We start from the raw sequence: 19,473 nt of genomic DNA, 5'->3' as shown, positions 1-19,473 counted from the left end.
TTAGTATGAGTTAAAGGGTCTGTTATACTTATGTAATGTGATAGTCTAGCACTACCGGTCAAGAAGTTATAGACACCCTACTCATTGAGCTGTATTCGTGGCCAAGGTACTTCAATAAGAGGTCACCTGAGTAAAGGGTCCTGTATACTTTATGTAAATGTGATATCTACACTACCGTGTCAAAGTTATAGCCACCTACTCATCAACGTTTCCGCTTGTTACTTTTAACTGCGAAACTCCCCAAATACAAGTGTTGCCAAAGCTTGTAGCATATACCCAAGAAGACCTTGATGCTGTATTCGTGGCAGGGTACTTCAATAAAGTAGTGAGTAAAGGGTCTGGTATATTTGTAAATGTGATATCTTACACTACCGTATCAAAAAGTTATACCGCACCCACCTACTCATTCAAGTTTCCTTCCCACCACAATTTGTTGCTACATCTGTAGAATAATGGTGAAAAGACATAACTATGAAATACCAAAACACACATGGAATGCCTATTTCCAACATACGTCTTGAAGGAGTTCCCACATATGCTGGAACACTTGTTTGCTGCTTTCCTTCACGTCCTGGTTCAGTTCACAAACTCATCCCCCCACATCTAATTGGTTCAGGTTCGGGGGATTGTGGAGGCCAGGTCATCTGATGCAGCACTGCCTTGTTGGTCAAATAGCCTACACAGCCTGGAGGTGTGTTGGGGTCATTGGGGTCCTGTTTGAAAACATGATATGTCCACTAGCCAAACCAGAAGGGAGACGTATCGCTGCAGGAATGCTGTGTTAGCCATCCGTGGTGCAGGTTGTTGATTTAAATAATCGCTGACAGTGTCACCCGCAAAGTACACCACATCCATGCTTCACGGTGGAAATACAGCATGCGGAGATTATCAGTTCCTTCACATTCCCCCACCTGCGTGTCGCCAAGAATCAATGATTTGGACTCATCAGACGCAAATGGACAGATTTTGTGCCCGAATCTAATGTCCATTGCTTGTGTTTTCTTGCCCATTCTTCTGTAGTGCAGGGTACATCGTGTGTGTCGCTTTGCTGGTTCTTATCTCGCTTGTTGTCTCCACAGTTTGCCCTGTTTTTCGCCAATAAAGCCTCACAACGGTAAGAACGTGTCGCATCATATTGAGTCATGAGCACGCACACAGTAGGTAGAAAATACACAAATAATGCAGAGACGTAACATAGGTCCGGCGGCTTGAGTACTTCGTGTCATCTGAACAGTTTGAATGTTGGAGCTTGTGTCGTTACTCTGAACTTGAGGCGTTTGAATACTTTGTGTAGGCAACTGTATATTTGTTTTATTTGACTGACTTTATTATTTAATTATAAGTCAGTCCCTCATCTCTATGAAGAAGCTGCTGCTATATGCTGTCTGCAAGAAGTTGTTTCTTAAAAGTAAATACAGCTTACGCTTTATGACGCGTGAATACCAACTCAAGCAATCATGTTTTCCAGGTAGACGATACTGCCACAGCAAACTGCGCCTCTTTCAGTTCTTCTCGATCACTCCGCTTTGTCTTCTGTCTCTTCTCGTTCCGTGTCTGCCGCACATTCCTAGTTATTTGGATCAATGTTAGCTGTGTCTCCGTTATTGGCATTGTAGTTATGACCGTACCTAGTTTTCAATCCTGTGATGGCTGTTAAATACAGTCCCCTGGTGGCCTCTGTAGAGATGGATAGTTGTTTTCAGTCTTCTCGGTCTCCGGCTGTGGATGGGGTTGCATCCCCTGTACCGTCCTCCTGTTCTTCGTACGATGGTAGCGCCCAGAGTTTGTGTGAGAGTTAGTGGCGTCCCGCCTTAGCACTCGAAGACTTTCCAGGTGTCGCGACTTCTTAATTACTTTGATACCCTTCCCCAGCGTATGTTCAGATTTTCTTTCGCGAAGTGTTGCTTGGTAATGCTCTTGATGCTCTGGTAGCTTCTAGTTCGACATGCCAAGTATACACAAGTCATCTAACCTAACAATTCACCTACTACTTCATACACACAAGTGTAGGATAGATGTACATAAGGATATATAATGTAGTGTGGGTAAAGAACGGCGCTAGTATATTGGGTCTGTATGTAACCACATGTTTTCAGAGAACGCATGTTATGGAGTAATTTAGCAGACGCTGTTATCCAGAGCGAGCTTTAGATTGAGTTGAATTTCATTACTTAAGGAGATCATAGGTGGGTAACAAGACACGAGTCTAGAGGCTCTCAGATAGCAAGTACAATAAGTGGCATAGTTTTATTAACGCTTGCAAAGTCGCTATCAGCAAAGGTCTGCTCAGCGTGGTTTGAATACAGTGGTATTGGGGGCGCAGTACATAAGAAATGGCAGAGTGGCGACACTGATATCACATGATTGATAAAAGGAGTGAAATCTGGTGGGGGAGGGGGGGTGCATGTGGGATTATTTAAGATACTCTATGAAAGAGGTAGGGTTTCGGAAATGGTCCTCTGCTGTCCTAGCTTCAGGGGGAAGCTAGTTCCACCATTGGGGTGCCAGGACAGAGAAGAGTTGGACTGTGCGGGAGCTGCCCTCTCCGGGGGGGAGTTGAGGGCTAGAGACAGAAGGTGGCAGAACAGAGTGCTCGGGTTGGGGTGCGGGTTTTAGGCAAAGTGAAAGGTAGGGAGGGGCAGTTGGGTCCTCTTGCTCTCTCCGTAGGCATAGCACCACGGTCTTGTAAGTGGATGCTGAGTCTTCGATCAAACAGTGGAGTGTGCGGAGGAGTGGGGTGACATGGGAGAACTTGGGGTTGAACCCAGGTTGGGTGCTGGCAGCGTTCTGTATAAGTGTTGCAGGTGTTTTTGGATGGCACAGGAGGAGCCCAGGCCAAAAAGCGAGTTTGCAATTGTCCAGATGGGAGATGATGCATCGCATAGCAATGTAAGATAGACAGATGAGGAAATGAAGTCGAGTGAATTTGATTTACTAACAGAGCGTGGGGGGCAACAGTAGTGTGATGTACGTTGGTGCAGACACGCGAGTTTCGTTCCACCCATCGTGCCAAGGAGCAGTCTGCCAGGTAGGATGCAATCAAGAGTGTGCGAGCCTGAGACGCCGCCAAAAAAAAGAAAAAACAAAAGGGTGGAGATGAAAGAGCTGATGGGTTGCAGGTGTTGAAGAGCATAGATCTAGGAGGATGAGACAGATAAGAGAGAGTCAGCTTTGGCAGTGCCTTGTGGACGAGAGGGAGAGCAGTCGGTGAGTGACCCGTTCTTGAAGCTGACTGGTAGGGTCAAGAAGATGGTTCTGAGGAGAGATGCAGAGAATTGGACAGGGACAGCACGCGGTGGTTAAGTTTTTTTTTTTTTTTTTTTTTTTCTCCTCGCTAATTTCGTGCTATCCAATCGGTAGTAGTTACGGTTTGTCTATCGCCTGCATCCCGTACGGACTCGGGAGAGGCGAAGGTCCGAAGGTCAAGAGCATGCGGCTCTCTGAAACACAACCCAACAAGCGACTGCTTTTGACACAACGTTCTAATACTGTCTACTGGAGGTGTAACAGCTATGGAAAATAATTTCTGGATTCTATGAAATACTAAAGCCCATGTGAACCTGCTAATGTATTTTGGTTTATAATTAGGCTACCGAACGTTTACAGTGGGGAGACAAGGTAGTTGATACCTTGCCGATTTTGCAGGTTTCTATTACAAAGGCACTGTAGGGTCTGTATTTTTTAATCTAGCGTACACTTTCAACTGTGAGAGATGGAATCTAAACAAAAATCAGATATCAATTGTATGATTTTTAAGTAAGGTTAATTTGCATTTTATTGGACATGACATAGTATTTGATACATCAGAAAGCAGACTTAATATTTGGTAACGAAACTTTGTTTGCATTACAGAGATATCACGTTTTCTGTAGTTCTGAGAGGTTTTGCAGACGCAGCAGCAGGCAGGGATTTTGCCTGGCATCCTCCTACAGACTTCTCTTCTCAGATCCTTCGGTTTCGGGGCTGTTCGCTGGACATGCAAGACGTTAGGCTCCCTCGCAAAGATTTTCTATGGGTTCTAGGTTGGAGACTGGCTAAGCCACTCAGGAACTTGAGAATGCTTTTAGGAGCATCTTAGTTGCCCTGCTGTGTGTTTTTCGGGTCGTTTGTAATGCTGGAAGACCCAGCCGCAACCCCATCTTAATGCATCTTACTGAGGGAAGGAGGTTTGTTTGGCGAGATCCTCGCGATACATTGGCCATCCATGCCTCCTTAATACGGTGGCAGTCCGTCTGGTCCCTTTTGCAGAAAAGCATCCCCAAAGAAATGATGTTTCCCACCTCCATGCTTCAGGTTGGGATGGTGTTTCTGGGGTTGTACTCACTCCCTATCTCTGCCCCATAAAACGGCAAGTGGAGTTTAGGGAACACAAAGCTCTATTTTTGTTCATCAGAACCACATGACCTTCTCATTCTCTCTGGATGCATGCCAGATGGTCTTGGCAACTTCAGATTAGGCTGGCATGCGCGTGGGCTTGGCAGGGGGCACTTGGTGTGCTGCAGGATTTTTAATCCATGACGGGTAGTGTTGTTACTAAATGGTTTTCTTTTACATTTTACATTTTAAGTCATTTAGAGACGCGTCTTATCACAGGCGCTTACAAATTGGTGCATTCACCTTATGATACAGTGGAACCAACACTTTACCTAGTGGCATCTAAATCTTTTTAGGGGGAGGGGGGGGTTTAGGAGGATTATTTTATCCTATTCAGTATTCGTTAAAGAGGTGGGGTTCAGGTGTCTCCGGAACGGTGTTGATTGGATCCGCTGACCTGGGTCGTGAGGGAGTTTGGTTCCACCATTGGGGTTGCCAGAGGCAGCGACAGTTTTTGACTGGGTCTGAGCGGGAATGTACTTCCTCAGAGGTAGGGTAGGCGAGGCAGGCAAGAGGTGGATGAACGCCAGTGCCGTTGTTTTGGGTGTAGGGCTGAATCAGAGCCTGAAGGTACGCGAGGTGCCGTTCCCTCCAGTCGCGTAGGCAAGCCCAGTGGGTCTTGGTAGCGGATGCGAGCTTCAACTGTAAGCCAGTGGAGAGAAGCGGAGGAGCGGGGTGACGTGAGAGAACTTGGGAAGGTTGAACACCAAGACGGGCTTGCGGCGTTCTGGATGAGTTGTAGGGGTTTAAATTGGCAACAAGGAAGGGAGGCCCAGCCAGCCGAAGTTGGCAGTAAATCCGGATACTCAGACGGGAGATGACAAAGTGCCTGGATTAAGGACCTGCGTGGCGCCGCTTCCTGTGTGATGCAGGGTCGTGTTAAGTTAACTTCACCTTGTTTTGCTTTTCGGCCCTGCGAATGTTTGTAGGGGGCATAAAAAACTAACTTACAAGGTCAGAGGAACGGGTTCAACAAGAAAACAAAGACGTACGGCCTTTGGGATGGTGAGTTGAGAATTATACGACAGGGTGTTGTCCAGTCTCTCAGTACTTTATTGAAGTACCTTGGCCACGAATACAGCATCAAGTCTTCTTGGGTATGATGCTACAAGCTTGGCACACTTGTATTTGGGGAGTTTCTGCCATTATCCTTTCAAGCTTCGTCAGGTTGGATGGGGAGCGTTGCAGCACAGCCATTTTCAGGTCTCTCCAGAGATGGTAGATCGGGTTCAAGTCCAGGCTCTGGCTGGGCCACTCAAGGACATTCAGAGACTGTCCCGAAGCCACTCCTGCATTGTCTTGGGTGTGTGCCTAGGGTCGTTGTCTTGTTGGAAGGTGAACTGTCGCCCCAGTCTGAGGTCCTGAGCGCTCTGGCGCAGGTTTTCATCAAGGACCTCTCTGTACTTTGCTCCGTTCATCATTCGCTCGATCCTGACTAGTCTGTCGCTGAAAAACAACCCCAAAGCATGATGCTGCCACCACAATGCTTCACCGTAGGGATGGTGCTAGGTTTCCTCTAGACGTGACGCTTGGCATTCAGGCCAAAGAGTTTAATCTAGGTTTCATCAGACCAGAGAATCTTATTTTTAGGTGCCTTTTGGCAAACTCCAAGCGGGCTGTCATGTGCCTTTTACTGAGGAGTGGCTTCTGTCTGGCCACTCTGCCACAAAGGCCTGATTGGTTGAGTGCTGCAGAGATGGTTGTCCTTCTGGAAGGTTCTCCTATCTCCACAGAGGAAATCTAGAGCTCTGTCAGAGTGACCATCTGGTTCTAGGTCACCCCCCTGTCCAAGGCCCTTCTCCCCCAATTGCTCAGTTTGGCCGGGCAGCCAGCTCTAGGAAGAGTCTTGGTGGTTCAAAACTTCCATTTAGGAATGATGGATGCCACTGTTCTTGGGACCTTCAATGCTGCAGAAACATTTTGGTAGCCTTCCCCAGATCTGTGCCTCAACACAATCCTGTCTCGGAGCTCTACAGACAATTCCTTCGACCTCATGGCTTGGTTTTTGTTCTGACATGCACTGTCAACTGTGGGACCTTATACAGACAGGTATGTGCCTTTCCAAATTATGTCCAATCAATTCAATTTACCACAGTTGGACTCCAATCAAATTGTAGAAACATCTCAAGGATGATCAACGGAAACAGGATGCACATGTGCTCAATTTCGAGTCTCATAGCAAAGGGTCTGAATAGTTAAGTAAATTAGATATTTCCGTATTCCCCCCCGAGTGGCGCAGTGGCCTAAAGCACTACATCGCAGTGCTAGCTGTGCCACTAGAGATTCTGGGTACGAGTCCAGGCTTTTTCGCAGCCGGCCGAGACCAGGAGACCCACTGGGCGGCGCACAAATGGCCCAGCGTCGTCCGCGTTAGGCCGGCAGGGATGTCCTTGTCCCATCGCGCACAAGTGACTCCTGCGGCAGCCCGGGCGCAGTGCATGCTAACACGGTCGCCAGGTGTATGGTGTTTTCTTCCGACACATTGGTGCGGCTGGCGTCCAGGTTAAGTGGGCATTGTGTAAAGAATCAGTGCGGCTTGGCTGGGTTGTGTTTGAGGACGCACYGCTCTCGACCTTCGCCTCAGGAGTTGCAGCGATGAGACAAGACTGTAACTACCAACTGGACACCACAAAATTTGGGGAGAAAAAGGGGTGAATAAAGAATGTAATTAAAAAATTAAAAATAAATCCGCAGGACATAAAATTAGAGGAAAGATGGATATAAATTGAGACGTAGTATTTTCATACTTTAGTATACACTTTTCAAATTAATATGAAACTCCTGTTATTTTTCTTAGACTTTCACAAAAACAAGTGTAACTCTGAAATGTCAACGGACCACTGAAAGTATACCAAGTTTGTTATTTTCAAAGCCTTTTACATTTAATTCAGCATGTGTCATGCGAATTTCACTTTTTGCGACCTGCGGAAACAACTTTGAAGACAACAACCATAAAATATAAAATCCTAAAAATTTGTTACGAGAAACCTGCACCCACAGCTGTGCCCATGTCCAGACTTTTTGGATATAATGTTAAATGAAATGTTAAAGTAAGACCCCTCTGAATGATTCAGAACATGAAGAATCTTATTTGCCTTGGTAAAAAATCTATTTTATAACATAAGTGAAATTTCATCACCTGGGCAGAGTGGGTGGACACTACCATCATCAAAACTGGGTACGCGACCAATAAATGTATTTGATGCTGCAGACAAACAGAAAAGGAAAGCAATGTTCTTCAAGAGAAGCAACGCAGATGTTTAGGTTTTCCTGTACGTGTGTGTGTGTGTGTGTGTGTGTGTGTGTGTGTGTGTGTACTTACTAGAACAGGACGTGGTTAGCTTCGTGTCTCTCATACCTGGCTGAGGTACACATCGACCTGCACAACAACAAAACATCATCTTTATTATGACTACCAGTGCATACATTATCAGTTTCATACATTACCAGTTTTATAAATTATACGCGTATACATGATCAGTTCATATATTATCAGTGTCATAGATTATACGTTTACACACACGACAGGTTTTTTCTGGAGGTGTAGATAACTTCTTGCAATTTTAAACCAATTTCCTGCWATTCTGAATTTCTCCATGGAGCTGTGAGACATTTTTGCAGTTTAAAAGCTAATATCCTACAATTCTACACATTTTGCCATGGATAATGCTGTGTTCTTTTGCTCAAACATAATAACAAAATCAATACTGCTAATTTCATTGATTTTGGAATTTTCAATTCTCCTTGAATGTGTAGCTTTTATTTTGGTGATTGTTGATTCTCAAAGATTATATTGCTGAAAAATATGTAGGCCCGTTATCATATCTTCATACTTTATATCTGGTTTTAGTCGTTTCAATTTACACTGAAATAAAGTCCAATCAGTGGAGAGAAAGAAAAATATATATATATATATATGTGTGTGTGTGTGTGTGTGTGTGTGTGTGTGTGTGTGTGTGTATATGTGTGTATATGTGTGTACACACACACACACACATATATTTTTTTTCTTTCTCTCCACTGATTGGACATTAGCGACGTGAAAAAACACTTAGCTCAGACACTACTAGTTCATACGTTATCAGTCCATACATACATTTCCTACATTATCAGCTTTATACATTACACGTTTATGCATCATCAGTTCAGATTAGTGATGGGGGAAACAAATTACATAGTTACAATATATTGTTAAAAATAATATCACGATATGTATCGTTTTGACAATATCACAATATTATTTTGGCACTAGTTGGATGTACTTGCACCAAAACTCTGCATAGATTGTTCTCCGTCTTTTTAAATAAGGAGCCAAATCGTCTTCAGCACATTTATTTCCATGACTGATCAAAACTCTCGTCCCTCTGCAGCAGACATACGGTGAGCAATATGTTTGAAAGATCGAATCGCAATAAAAAAAAATCACAGTATCAAATCACAATACATATAGAATCGTAAGAAATCGCAATACATATCTTATCGTGAGTAGTGTTGCCTGGTATACCAGCACCACGGTAATATCACGGTGCCAAACTGTCATGAAACTTATGACGCCAACATTTTAGAATACTSTAGTACCATTTCATACGACACCACCAACTTTTTCAGCCCTACCGATCAAAAGAAATATTCATAAAGTRAGTTCTGTTTATAAATTCAGTTGAATTTAAGCAACAGCCACTGGTCTATTTTATGCGGATTAGGGCTGAGAAATGCCTGGGACCTCACAATACAATATTATCACAATACGTTGGTGCCGATACGATATGTATTGCGATTTAATACTGTGATTTTATTGCAATTCGGTGTTCCAAACACATTACTCACCATATCTGCTAAAGAGGGACAAGAGAGAGCCATGATAAAACTAGTTTGGATCAGTCAGAGAAATAAAAGTGCTGAAAACAAATTGGCTCCCTATTTAAAAAGAAGATGGAGAACAAGCTATGAAGGGAAAAAACGCTGGAGATTTGGCGCAGGTACAGCCGACTAGCGGAAAAATAATATTGCAATATTGTCAAAACAATACAATATATCGTCAAAAAGAATATCCCGATATGTAACTGCATCTATTTTTTCTAGCATCACTAGTTCAGACTCTACCAACTTACAGACGATCAGTTCATATACATGACCACAACCAGACTGACAGCTCTCATATCCGAGTGTTGATTACGTGGAATGGTTGTGGTTAATGTCTCAGTGGTGTATGGCTGCGTGGCCTGGCCTGCACGCCGTCCCCAGTGTGKGCAAGTCAACTCTGTCCTATGTATGAACAGGAGATTGGACTGGAAAGGTCATGTGGATGAGTCACWGAACACTAGTTGCAGCTTCCACACCTGGGCCTGTATTCATAATGCCTCTGAATCAGAGAAGGAGTGCTGATCTAGAATCAGGTCCCCCCCTCCCGACCATGTAGAAAAGCCCAATCTCATTCATGATGTTTTAAAAAAGGACAAACTGATCCTAGATCAGCGCTCCTACTCGAAGATGTGGTGTAGGCAGCTTTAGCAGGGTGGGTGTTCTGGTGTAATGGTTGGACGGAGGTAAATCTGACCTGAGCTGGTGCTCCCTGAGGTGGGACAGGACATCCATGTGGTAGAGGTGACAGTAAACGGTGTGCAGGTCCTGGAGGGGGCGAGATAAAAAAATACACTTAAAAAAAGGTTCAAAACAGACATCTCACCTCACCCAGAGGCAAGGCAACACAGGTTGATTGACAATTGAAAGACTTGAGAAATGCAGCTCAGGGTCAGGCTGTGGTTGGTTTGCCAAAAAGGTCTCTTACTCTAAAGCAGGAACTGGAGACCTAAAAGCGTAAGTCACATGTACACTATAGGCCTAATACTCTCAGATATGTATTGAATGACGGCGCAACATGTTTGGGCACGCAGGCTCTCAGTCAGGATTGACCAAAGAGTCTCAAAACGCTGGAGGATTTGTACGGATTACCAAATGACTGTCAATCAAKCGTTTTTCACAAGACACACAGAACACACATACAGCCATCCCATATCAGAGCAGCACAACGCTCGTAAAAGATTAACCTCTGGCTGCTTAACTAGGGAATAAATTAACCTTTGTACATGATTTTTGTGTCAACTCAGCACTATGCAAACCAGACCAAGGGCACGAGCGAATGTCCATTTTCCTTGAGGAATTTAGGCCCATTGCGTAAAAACATGTTTCCTATCAAATTGACAAATTTAATCCGGAGCGACAAACACTCACTGACACACAAAGCCCTTAAAAACAGAGTCCTATCAAACACAGCTGTTCAAACATTAAGAYCAGAAAGCCTGAAGAACGCATGTGGAAACTTCCATGCGACCATATGGTGTGGTAGGACAAGAGGAGCTATTGAGCCTACGGGCAACTAACATTAACAGGTGTGGCACACTCCCTCAGTGACTTCAGCCAAGCGCGCGCGCGCACACACACACACACACACACACACACACACACACACACACACACACACACACACACCGATGTGTGTGGCAGCAAAACAGCAAGTGCTAGTTAGCTGAGACTGCTGAGGGACAAATTCATTAATAGTATTAAACCTCTGGGTTTTTGTCTTTGTGGACATCCTAGCGTATTTGCTGAGCGAGTCATGGTGTACCGTACTCAGATGTGTGTGTGTGTGTGTGCGCGCGCGCAGTGTAATACAGCTGGGACGATAAACCGAAAAATATCGGACACAGGCCATACCGATCACTTATCGCAGGCCTTTTGCTAATATTAGGTGATTGTTAAATGGGACACTGGATGGCTACAACCATTACAGTTGTAGTAGTAGTTTAAAGGATAATAACAAACTAAAGAATGTTATAAACATATCGTTTTATTCATCATTATCACAGCAATTCGGCCAATTTAAATCGCAATAGGGATTTTTGTCCATATCGCCCAGCTCCTCCGTGGACACAAAATAATTTCTCAGTGTTGAATAGACAGATCCTGCAGAAAACACACAAGAGTCAGTAAAAAGGAAAACACCAGGCAAAGCTGGAATGTGACACAGGAGACTGTAATAAATACAGGGAGGGGTAGAAGTGAGTGACTGTGTGTGTGGGTGTACAGCATAGACCTCCTGTCCGTGTGCGTGGGGTTTAACCATGAATAACAACAACAACAACATCAGAGCCATGGCATGCTGGGCTCCTCAGCATTTAGCCTCTCCTTCCGCTAACGCTTCCTGGGAGAGCTCATCTGGCCTCAAAACCAGAGGCCAGCTAGGATTTGCTGATAGAAACCCTCTGACTGTCGGTCACTCTATACTCCTTCCTTCTACTTCACACAAAGGAAAAATCAGGAAGAACAGGTGGAGGGAGTCCACCTATTGCAGGGGTAGGTAACTAGACTCAGCCGCGGGCCAATTTTAGTCYGAGCAGATGGCCGGAACATAATTATAATAATTTGTACACAACAAATTGACCACAACTATGCCCAAAAAGAGATTGTATTTTCTATACAGTACCAGTTAAAAGTTTGGACACACCTACTCATTCAAGGGTTTTTCTTTATTTTTACTATTTTCTACATTGTAGAATAATAGTGAAGACATCAAAACTATGAAATAACACATATGGGATATATTTTATATTTGAGATTCTTCAAAGTAGCCACCCTTTGCCTTGATGACAGCTTAGCACACTCTTGACATTCTCTCAACCAGCTTCATTAGGAAGTAACCTGGAATGCATTTCAATTAACAGGTGTGCTTGTTAAAAGTTCATTTGTGGAATTTCTTTCCTTCTTAATGCGTTTGAGCTAATCAGTTGTGTTGTAACAAGGTAGGGGTGGTAAACAGAAGATAGCCCTATTTTGTAAAATACCAAGTACATAATATGGCAAGAACAGCCCAAATAAGCAAAGAGAAATGACAGTCCATCATTACTTTATGACATGAAGGTCAGTCAATTCGGAAAATGTCAAGAACATTGAATGTTTCTTCAAGTGCAGTCGCAAAAACCATCAAGCGCTATGATGAAACTGGCTCTCATGAGGACCGCCACATGAGGACCCAGAGTTACCTCTGCAGCGGAGGATAAGTTCATTAGAGTTAACTGCACCTCAGATTGCAGCCCAAATAAATGCTTCACAGAATTCAAGTAACAGACACATCTCAATATCAACTGTTCAGAGGAGACTGCGTGAATTATGCATTCATGGTCGAATTGCTGCAAAGAAACCACTACTAAAGGACACCAATAAGAAGAAGAGACTTGCTTGGGCCAAGAAACACATTTGACCGGTGGAAATCTGTCCTTTGGTCTGATGAGTCCAAATTGGAGATTTTTGGTTCCAACCTCTGTGTCTTTGTGAGAGGCAGAGAAGGCGAATGGATGATCTCTGCATGTGTGGTTCCCACCATGAAGCATGGAGGAGGAGGTGTGATGGTGCTTTGCTGGTGACACGGTCAGTGATTTATTTAGAATTCAAGGCACACCTAACCAGCATGGCTACCACAGCATTCTGCAGCGATACATCATCCCATCTGGTTTGCGCTTAGTGGGACTATGACCCAAAACAATGACCCAAAACACACCTCCAGGCTGTGTAAGGGCTATTTGACAAAGAAAGAGAGTGATGGAGTGCTGCATCAGATGTCCTGGCCTCCACAATCACCCGACCTCAACCCAATTGAGATGGTTATGGGATGAGTTGGACCGCAGAGTGAAGAAAAGTGCTCAGCATATGTGGGAACTCCTTCAAGACTATTGGAAAAGCATTCCTCATGAAGCTCGTTGAGAGAATGCCAAGAGTGTGCAACTCTGTCATCAAGGAAAAGAGTGGCTACTTTGAAGAATCTCAAATATAAAATATATTTTGATTTGTTTAACACTTTTTTGGTTACGACATGATTTCATATGTGTTATTTCATAGTTTTGATGTCTTCACTATTATTCTACAATGTAGAAAATAGTAAAAATAAAGAAAAACCCTTGAATGASTAGCAGTAGCTGTCTAAACTTTACTGGTACTGTAAGTATTTTTTTTTAACTAAAAACTGTTGGGTAAAAAATAAAGTTGCAGGCCGGTTTTGGCCTGTTACCGACCCCTGACCTACAGTGTGACTGAGCCCCAACCCTCCTCCTGATAGTCTGTACATGGAGTAATCTGGACACAAGTCTGTCATCAACTCAGTCATAGTCTGGATAGAAAAATACTTCTTCCAGACAGGGCTGTACTTGGCTATTCTTTAGAAGTTAGGCTTATTTCCTGACCATGTGACCTGACCAGTGAAAAACCCCTGGCCCTATATTATCTAGTAAGATCTGTGTTCCTTATGAGGGTCTTGTTCAAGGAAACTGCTAGGAGGGGTTCCCGGTCTTCCTCCTATAACCCTTATGACCAGAGATTTACAGGCAAGCCTGTATTTTTAGACTATATTACCTCATGTTGAAAAGTAGACCTCTTCATCCATCGGCTTTAAAACACAAGCACCACTGAATTGGATAGGGAGAAGATGCCAAATGACGACCTGAAAACGCACACCACGGRACAATTCATTCGCAGCACTGTCTGTATGAAATAGCCCTAGGCCTGCCCCACTTATAGCTCGGAAGAAAACTACAATTCTTGAAAACACTGGCAGCAGCATACTTACTGTACACCGACGTCTTCGAGCTACTAAAACCGTATTGACTTTCCCTCAGAGCTAACWGGGTTAGCGAGAGCAGCTTCTGCTGTGGCAAGCACTATTCTTTCTGAGGCCAGAGGAGTCGGCCGGGTGAGCGCAGCGGTTGAGTTCCAATTTGGACCCTARTCCCTAAGTAGGAAACTAKTTTTTAACAGGGCCCATATGGATCTGGRCAAAAGTAGTGCYCTATATAGGGAACGGGGTACCATTTGGAACAAGGCCAGTGAGTGCAGTATGGGGCCGGCCGGGCCAGGACCCAGAGGTGACTGAGGCCAGTAGTGTGTTCAGGTCATGCCAGACAGACCCCTGTCCCCTACAGTCAATGTGTCCCACATGACCTGGGGCAGGGATAGGGGTCCACTCAATATGCAGGCGCCACTTTGCGCTTCCTCTCACTGGGGGGGGGGGGGGCAAGGCAAGGCAAGGCCAATGGTCGCCTACATTTAAAACACTGATGTCTATAGGCTTAGGTCTACAACTGGCCTCCTTTCCAGAGTCCACCCCATCTCATCATGGCAACAAAAAAAAAAAGTTTTTACTCTGCTCCCCTTCAGTCATTGATCAGACTGAAACTGATCATCAATAGCCCCAGACAGGATGTCAGAATCACCAGCGTGAACCTTTTCAATAAAATTGTCTGTCTCCCCCATGGAGTGCTGTAACTCAATCACACTACAGTCAAAGTCCAGCTCTCCTGTACTGACAAGGCTGCTTTGCAGGGTGAGGGGGTTAATTATGTTTCAATTAGCCTAATCTAAATAAATTCATGCAATAGACACATTCCAATTCTGTAGGCTATTTAAATGTAACTCACCCCCACCCTGCTTCTTTGACTTTAACTGTGTTGGCGTAAGAAGCACTCTAGGATGACCTTTGACCTATCGTCTCCCTAGAGGTTCACAAAGTGGCCTGACCCCATCTGTGACATGTGACATCATCAGAGTGTTGAACCATCCATTAAAACACATCACCAGCTAACTACAGACAAATAGCGTATCACAAACTGCACATACGATCATCTGAACTGTCAAAACATACCATTTTCCAACATGTTAGTTTACACTAAATCAAATGTACAACGATAACAAAATAATGTTCTTCATTTCACTTAGGCCTATGCTTGACAAAAATGATGTGGTAAAAGATTAGGATTGCCTATTTAATTATTTTTCATCAATCAAAGTGGGCCTAAACATAAAACACAAGAAGCTGCAAAAGGACAGCAGCAATCTTGCAAATGGGATCATACAATTGAACAGCAAATGTAAGCAATGTCCTTTTGTTTCTATGTGTAGAACAGAGTGACATGCAGGTACAGTGTTGCTGCCACCTTCTGGCACATAGGCTGCCTGCTCCTCAGGTGACCCTGTGCAATAATTACAAGCAAGCTCTTTCTCGCTACAGAAGCACCACCCTGGTCTGTAGACTAGAGTTCAAATGGTCTTCCAAGCCTACATAAAATGTACAGTATGTAGACCTTACAGAGGAGGGCATTGTACATAACACCACAGCACAGCCATTCAGGTTGCAGAATAAACATCCTCCTGGACATTTCCATAGACTTCTAAAACTTCAATCAACAGTATAAGAATAACACATCTGAAGACTTCACACATTCACTGCAATTCACCCCGGTATCTTAAACACGACGGGAACACAGCAGACTCTTTATACCTCATTTCATAATACACACATTATTTGAGGCTTGGAGTACGCCCAGGCAGAAACGAGCGTAGGCTAAGGCAGTGAATTAGAGGTCTGTGGACTCGGGAAGGCAACACGTGACCGCTTCACTGTATTATAGGGCCGACTGAAGAGATCTACACACCCGTTCAGGCATTTAAGCATTTCAGATCAAAACTCTAAAACCAGGGACGATGCAGTAGCACTATAAATCTCCTTACTTGACATTAAGAAGGCTTAACTTCTGTGAGAAAAAAAAATATGTTTCCATTAACGGTTTGACATGCACGCCTGTAAGGTCAGATTTGATTGTATTCCCGCTTAAGACCGTTGGTCATAAAGCAGCAAAGTGCTCGGGTTAAATCCTCTCTCCTGTTAGCGCTTCATCAAGGAGTCCCGAGTGGCGCAGCGGTCTAAGGTACTGCATCTTAGTGCTAGAGGAGTCACTACAGACCCGGTTTTGATTCCAGGCTGTATCACAACCGGTCCGTGATTGGGAGTCCCATAGGGCGGCGCACAATTGGCCCAGCATCGTCCGGGTTTGGCCTTCATTGTAAAATAAGAATTTGTTTTTAACTGACTTGCCTAGTAAAAAAATAATCTATTTTTTTTATAAGAGTCAGAATCATGCTTGGCTTTCAGGTAGGAGTACAGCACTTACATTTTGCCATGGTACGGAGCGTCAAACTAATCAAATGATACTTAGCCTAGCCTTTATGCAGTGGTATAAAATACTAAATTAAGTATAAATACTTTTAAGTAGTATCTGTACATAATTGACAACTTTTGGATTACTACATAATCTACTTTTTACATTTTCCCTGACACCCAAAAGTACTCGTTACATTTTGAATGCTTAGCAGGACATGAAAATGGTCCAATTCACACACTTAAGAGAACATCCCAAGTCATCCATACCGAGTGATCTGGCAGACTCATTAAACACAAATGCTCCATTTGTAAATTATGTCCGAGTGTTGGAGTGTGCCCTTGACTATCCGTAAATGTAAAAATAAAAWAAAWATATATAAAAAAAAGACTATTTTGCCATTTGGATTGCCTAATAGAAGTCATTTAAAATGATTTATACTTTTGACACTTAAGTATCAAAAGTAAATGTAATCGCAAAAATATACCTAAGTATATTTAAAAGCAAATACTTTTACTCAAGTAGTATTTTACTGGGTGACTTTCACTTGAGTCAGTTTCAAATAATCCATCTTCACTATACTCAAGTATGACAATTGGGTACTTTTCCCCACCACTGCCTGTATGTGCAGTATGGCGCTTTTAGAATGGGGCAGTCAGGTTCCTTGGCCCCCCCCAAAGTCGATACTTTCAACGCGGTTGATCCCTTACGGTGTCAAAATAAAAGTGGGGCTTTAGTGAAATCCTTAAAAGCCTGTGGGAAAAAAAACAAGAAGTTTATAGAAAGCCCAGGGTAGTAATGTGGCATCATGGAAAAAAGGTAGAGTGCTCCTGTACCACCGCCACACTACAGTACAGCTGTCATCTATCCACCAGCCCCTGTGTCAGACAACACAGCCAAAAGCTCGGCTGGAAAACACAAATCCTGACGTTGGATTTTTTTTTGCCATTATGTAATCTTAACTAATTCGGCAGAGATTGATATTTTAGACTCGACGACGGCTGAAGAGAACAGCAAAGTTATGACAGCAACTTAGGATGTCAAACTTGAGCAAAGGCTCTAACTCCAAGTCATAATCCAAGCTATGAAAAAAAAACTCTGGGTTTACTCTTTATTCAAAAAAAGTTAAGGGCTACGGTTGTTTTCTCTCTACCCATAAGCCTGGAAGACACCTTGTGGGAGAAGCAAAAAGTGGTTCAACTACAACAACAAAAAAAGAAGAAGGTTGAGAGAGAGCAGAGGGCTGAGCTCACTTTGGTGAGGCTGTCGTCTCTCTGCTGCCAGCCCGAAAATAAGTGTTTGAGGGTGGGCGGCTGGGCTTACAGTGTCTACAAAGCATTCACACCCCTTGACTTTTTCCACATTTTGTTATGTTAGAGTACGCATTTGAAAATGGCTTACATTCAGATGTTGCGTCACTGGCCTAGACACAGTACCACAATGTCAAAGTGGAATTAAGTTCTTTGAAATGTTTACAAATGAATACAAAATGAATGGCTGAAAGGTGTGGGAGTCAATAAGTATTAAACCCCATTCGTTATGGCAAGCCAAAATAAGTTCAGGAGTAAAAATGAGCTTAACAAATCACATAATGAGTTGCATGGGCTCACTCGGTGTGCAATAAAATGATTTGTGAATGACTACCTCATCTCTGTACACCACACATACAATTATCTGTACGGTCCCTCAATCGAGCAGTGAATTTCTGACACAGATTCAACCACAAAGACCAGGGAGGTTTTCCAATGCTTTGGAATGAAGGGCACTTATTGGGAGACATTGAATATCTCTTTGAGCATGGTGATGTTATTAATTACACGTTGGATGGTGTATCAATAGACCCAGTCACTACAAAGATACAGGCGTCCTTCCCGGAGAGGAAGGAAGCCACTCAGGGATTTCACCTTGAGGCCAGTGGTGTAACTTACAACAGTTACAGAGTTTAATGGGTGTGATAGGAGAAAACTGAGGATGGGTCAACAACATTGTAGTTACTCCACAATACTAACCTAAATGACAGAGTGAAAAGAAGGAAGCCTGTACAGAATACAAATATTTTTTTAAATGCATCCTGTTTGCAACAAGACACTAAAGTAAAACTGCCAAAAATGTGGCAAATAAATGTACTTATGTACTGAATAGAGGTCAACCGGTTATGATTTTTCAACGCCGATACCGATACCGATTATTGGAGGACCAAAATAAGCCGATTAATCGTACGATTTTTTTGGTTTATTTGTAATAATGACAATTACAACAATACTGAATGAACACTTATTTTAACTTAATATAATACACCAATAAAATCAATTTAGCCTCAAATAAATAATGAAACATGTTCAATTTGGATTAAATAATGCAAAAACAAAGTGTTGGAGAAGAAAGTAAAAGTGCAATATGTGCCATGTAAGAAAGCTAACGTTTAAGTTCCTTGCTCAGAACATGAGAACATATGAAAGCTGGTGGTTCCTTTTAACATGAGTCTTCAATATTCCCAGGTAAGACGTTTTAGGTTGTAGTTATTATAGGACTATTTCTCTCTATGCCATTTGTATTTCATATACCTTTGACTATTGGATGTTCTTATAGGCACTTTAGTATTGCCAGTAACAGTAGCTTCCATCCCTCTCCTCGCCGCTACCTGGGATCGAACCAGGAACACATCGACAACAGCCACCCTCGAAGCAGCGTTACCCAAGGGGAACAACTACTCCAAGTTTCAGAGCGAGTGACGTTTGAAACGCTATTAGCGCGCACCCCGCTAACTAGCTAGCCATTTTACATCGGTTACACCAGCCTAATCTCGGGAGTTGATAGGCTTGAATTCATAAACAGCAGAGCTGCTGGCAAAACGCACGAAAGTGCTGTTTGAATGAATGCTTACGAGCCTGCTGGTGCCCACCATCGCTCAGTCAGACTGCTCTATCAAATCATAGACTTAATTATAACATAATAACACACAGGAATACGAGCCCTTAGGTCATTAATATGGTCGAATCCGGAAACTATCATCTCGAAAACAAAACATTTATTCTTTCAGTGAAATACGGAACTGTTCCGTATTTTATCTAACGGGTGGCATCCATCAGTCTAAATATTCCTGTTACATTGCACAACC

The 19,473-nt window shown here is 43.3% G+C and overlaps 1 protein-coding gene across 1 annotated transcript in view; it reads right to left on the bottom strand.

The window, feature by feature from the left end:
• Nucleotides 1-19,473, bottom strand: part of LOC111981742 (rap guanine nucleotide exchange factor 6-like) — a 167,581-nt gene that overhangs the window by 129,639 nt on the left and 18,469 nt on the right. Inside the window, 2 exon segments of the mRNA XM_070449279.1 lie at nucleotides 7,697-7,753; nucleotides 9,932-10,002. Of these exon segments, the coding sequence (XP_070305380.1) occupies nucleotides 7,697-7,753; nucleotides 9,932-10,002 (128 nt within the window).

The sequence above is a fragment of the Salvelinus sp. IW2-2015 genome, linkage group LG20 (assembly GCF_002910315.2).
Source record: "Salvelinus sp. IW2-2015 linkage group LG20, ASM291031v2, whole genome shotgun sequence".
Lineage (NCBI taxonomy): Eukaryota > Metazoa > Chordata > Actinopteri > Salmoniformes > Salmonidae > Salvelinus > Salvelinus sp. IW2-2015.
Note: the sequence above shows the minus strand (reverse complement) of the source record. Positions and strands in the feature narration are given on the sequence as shown.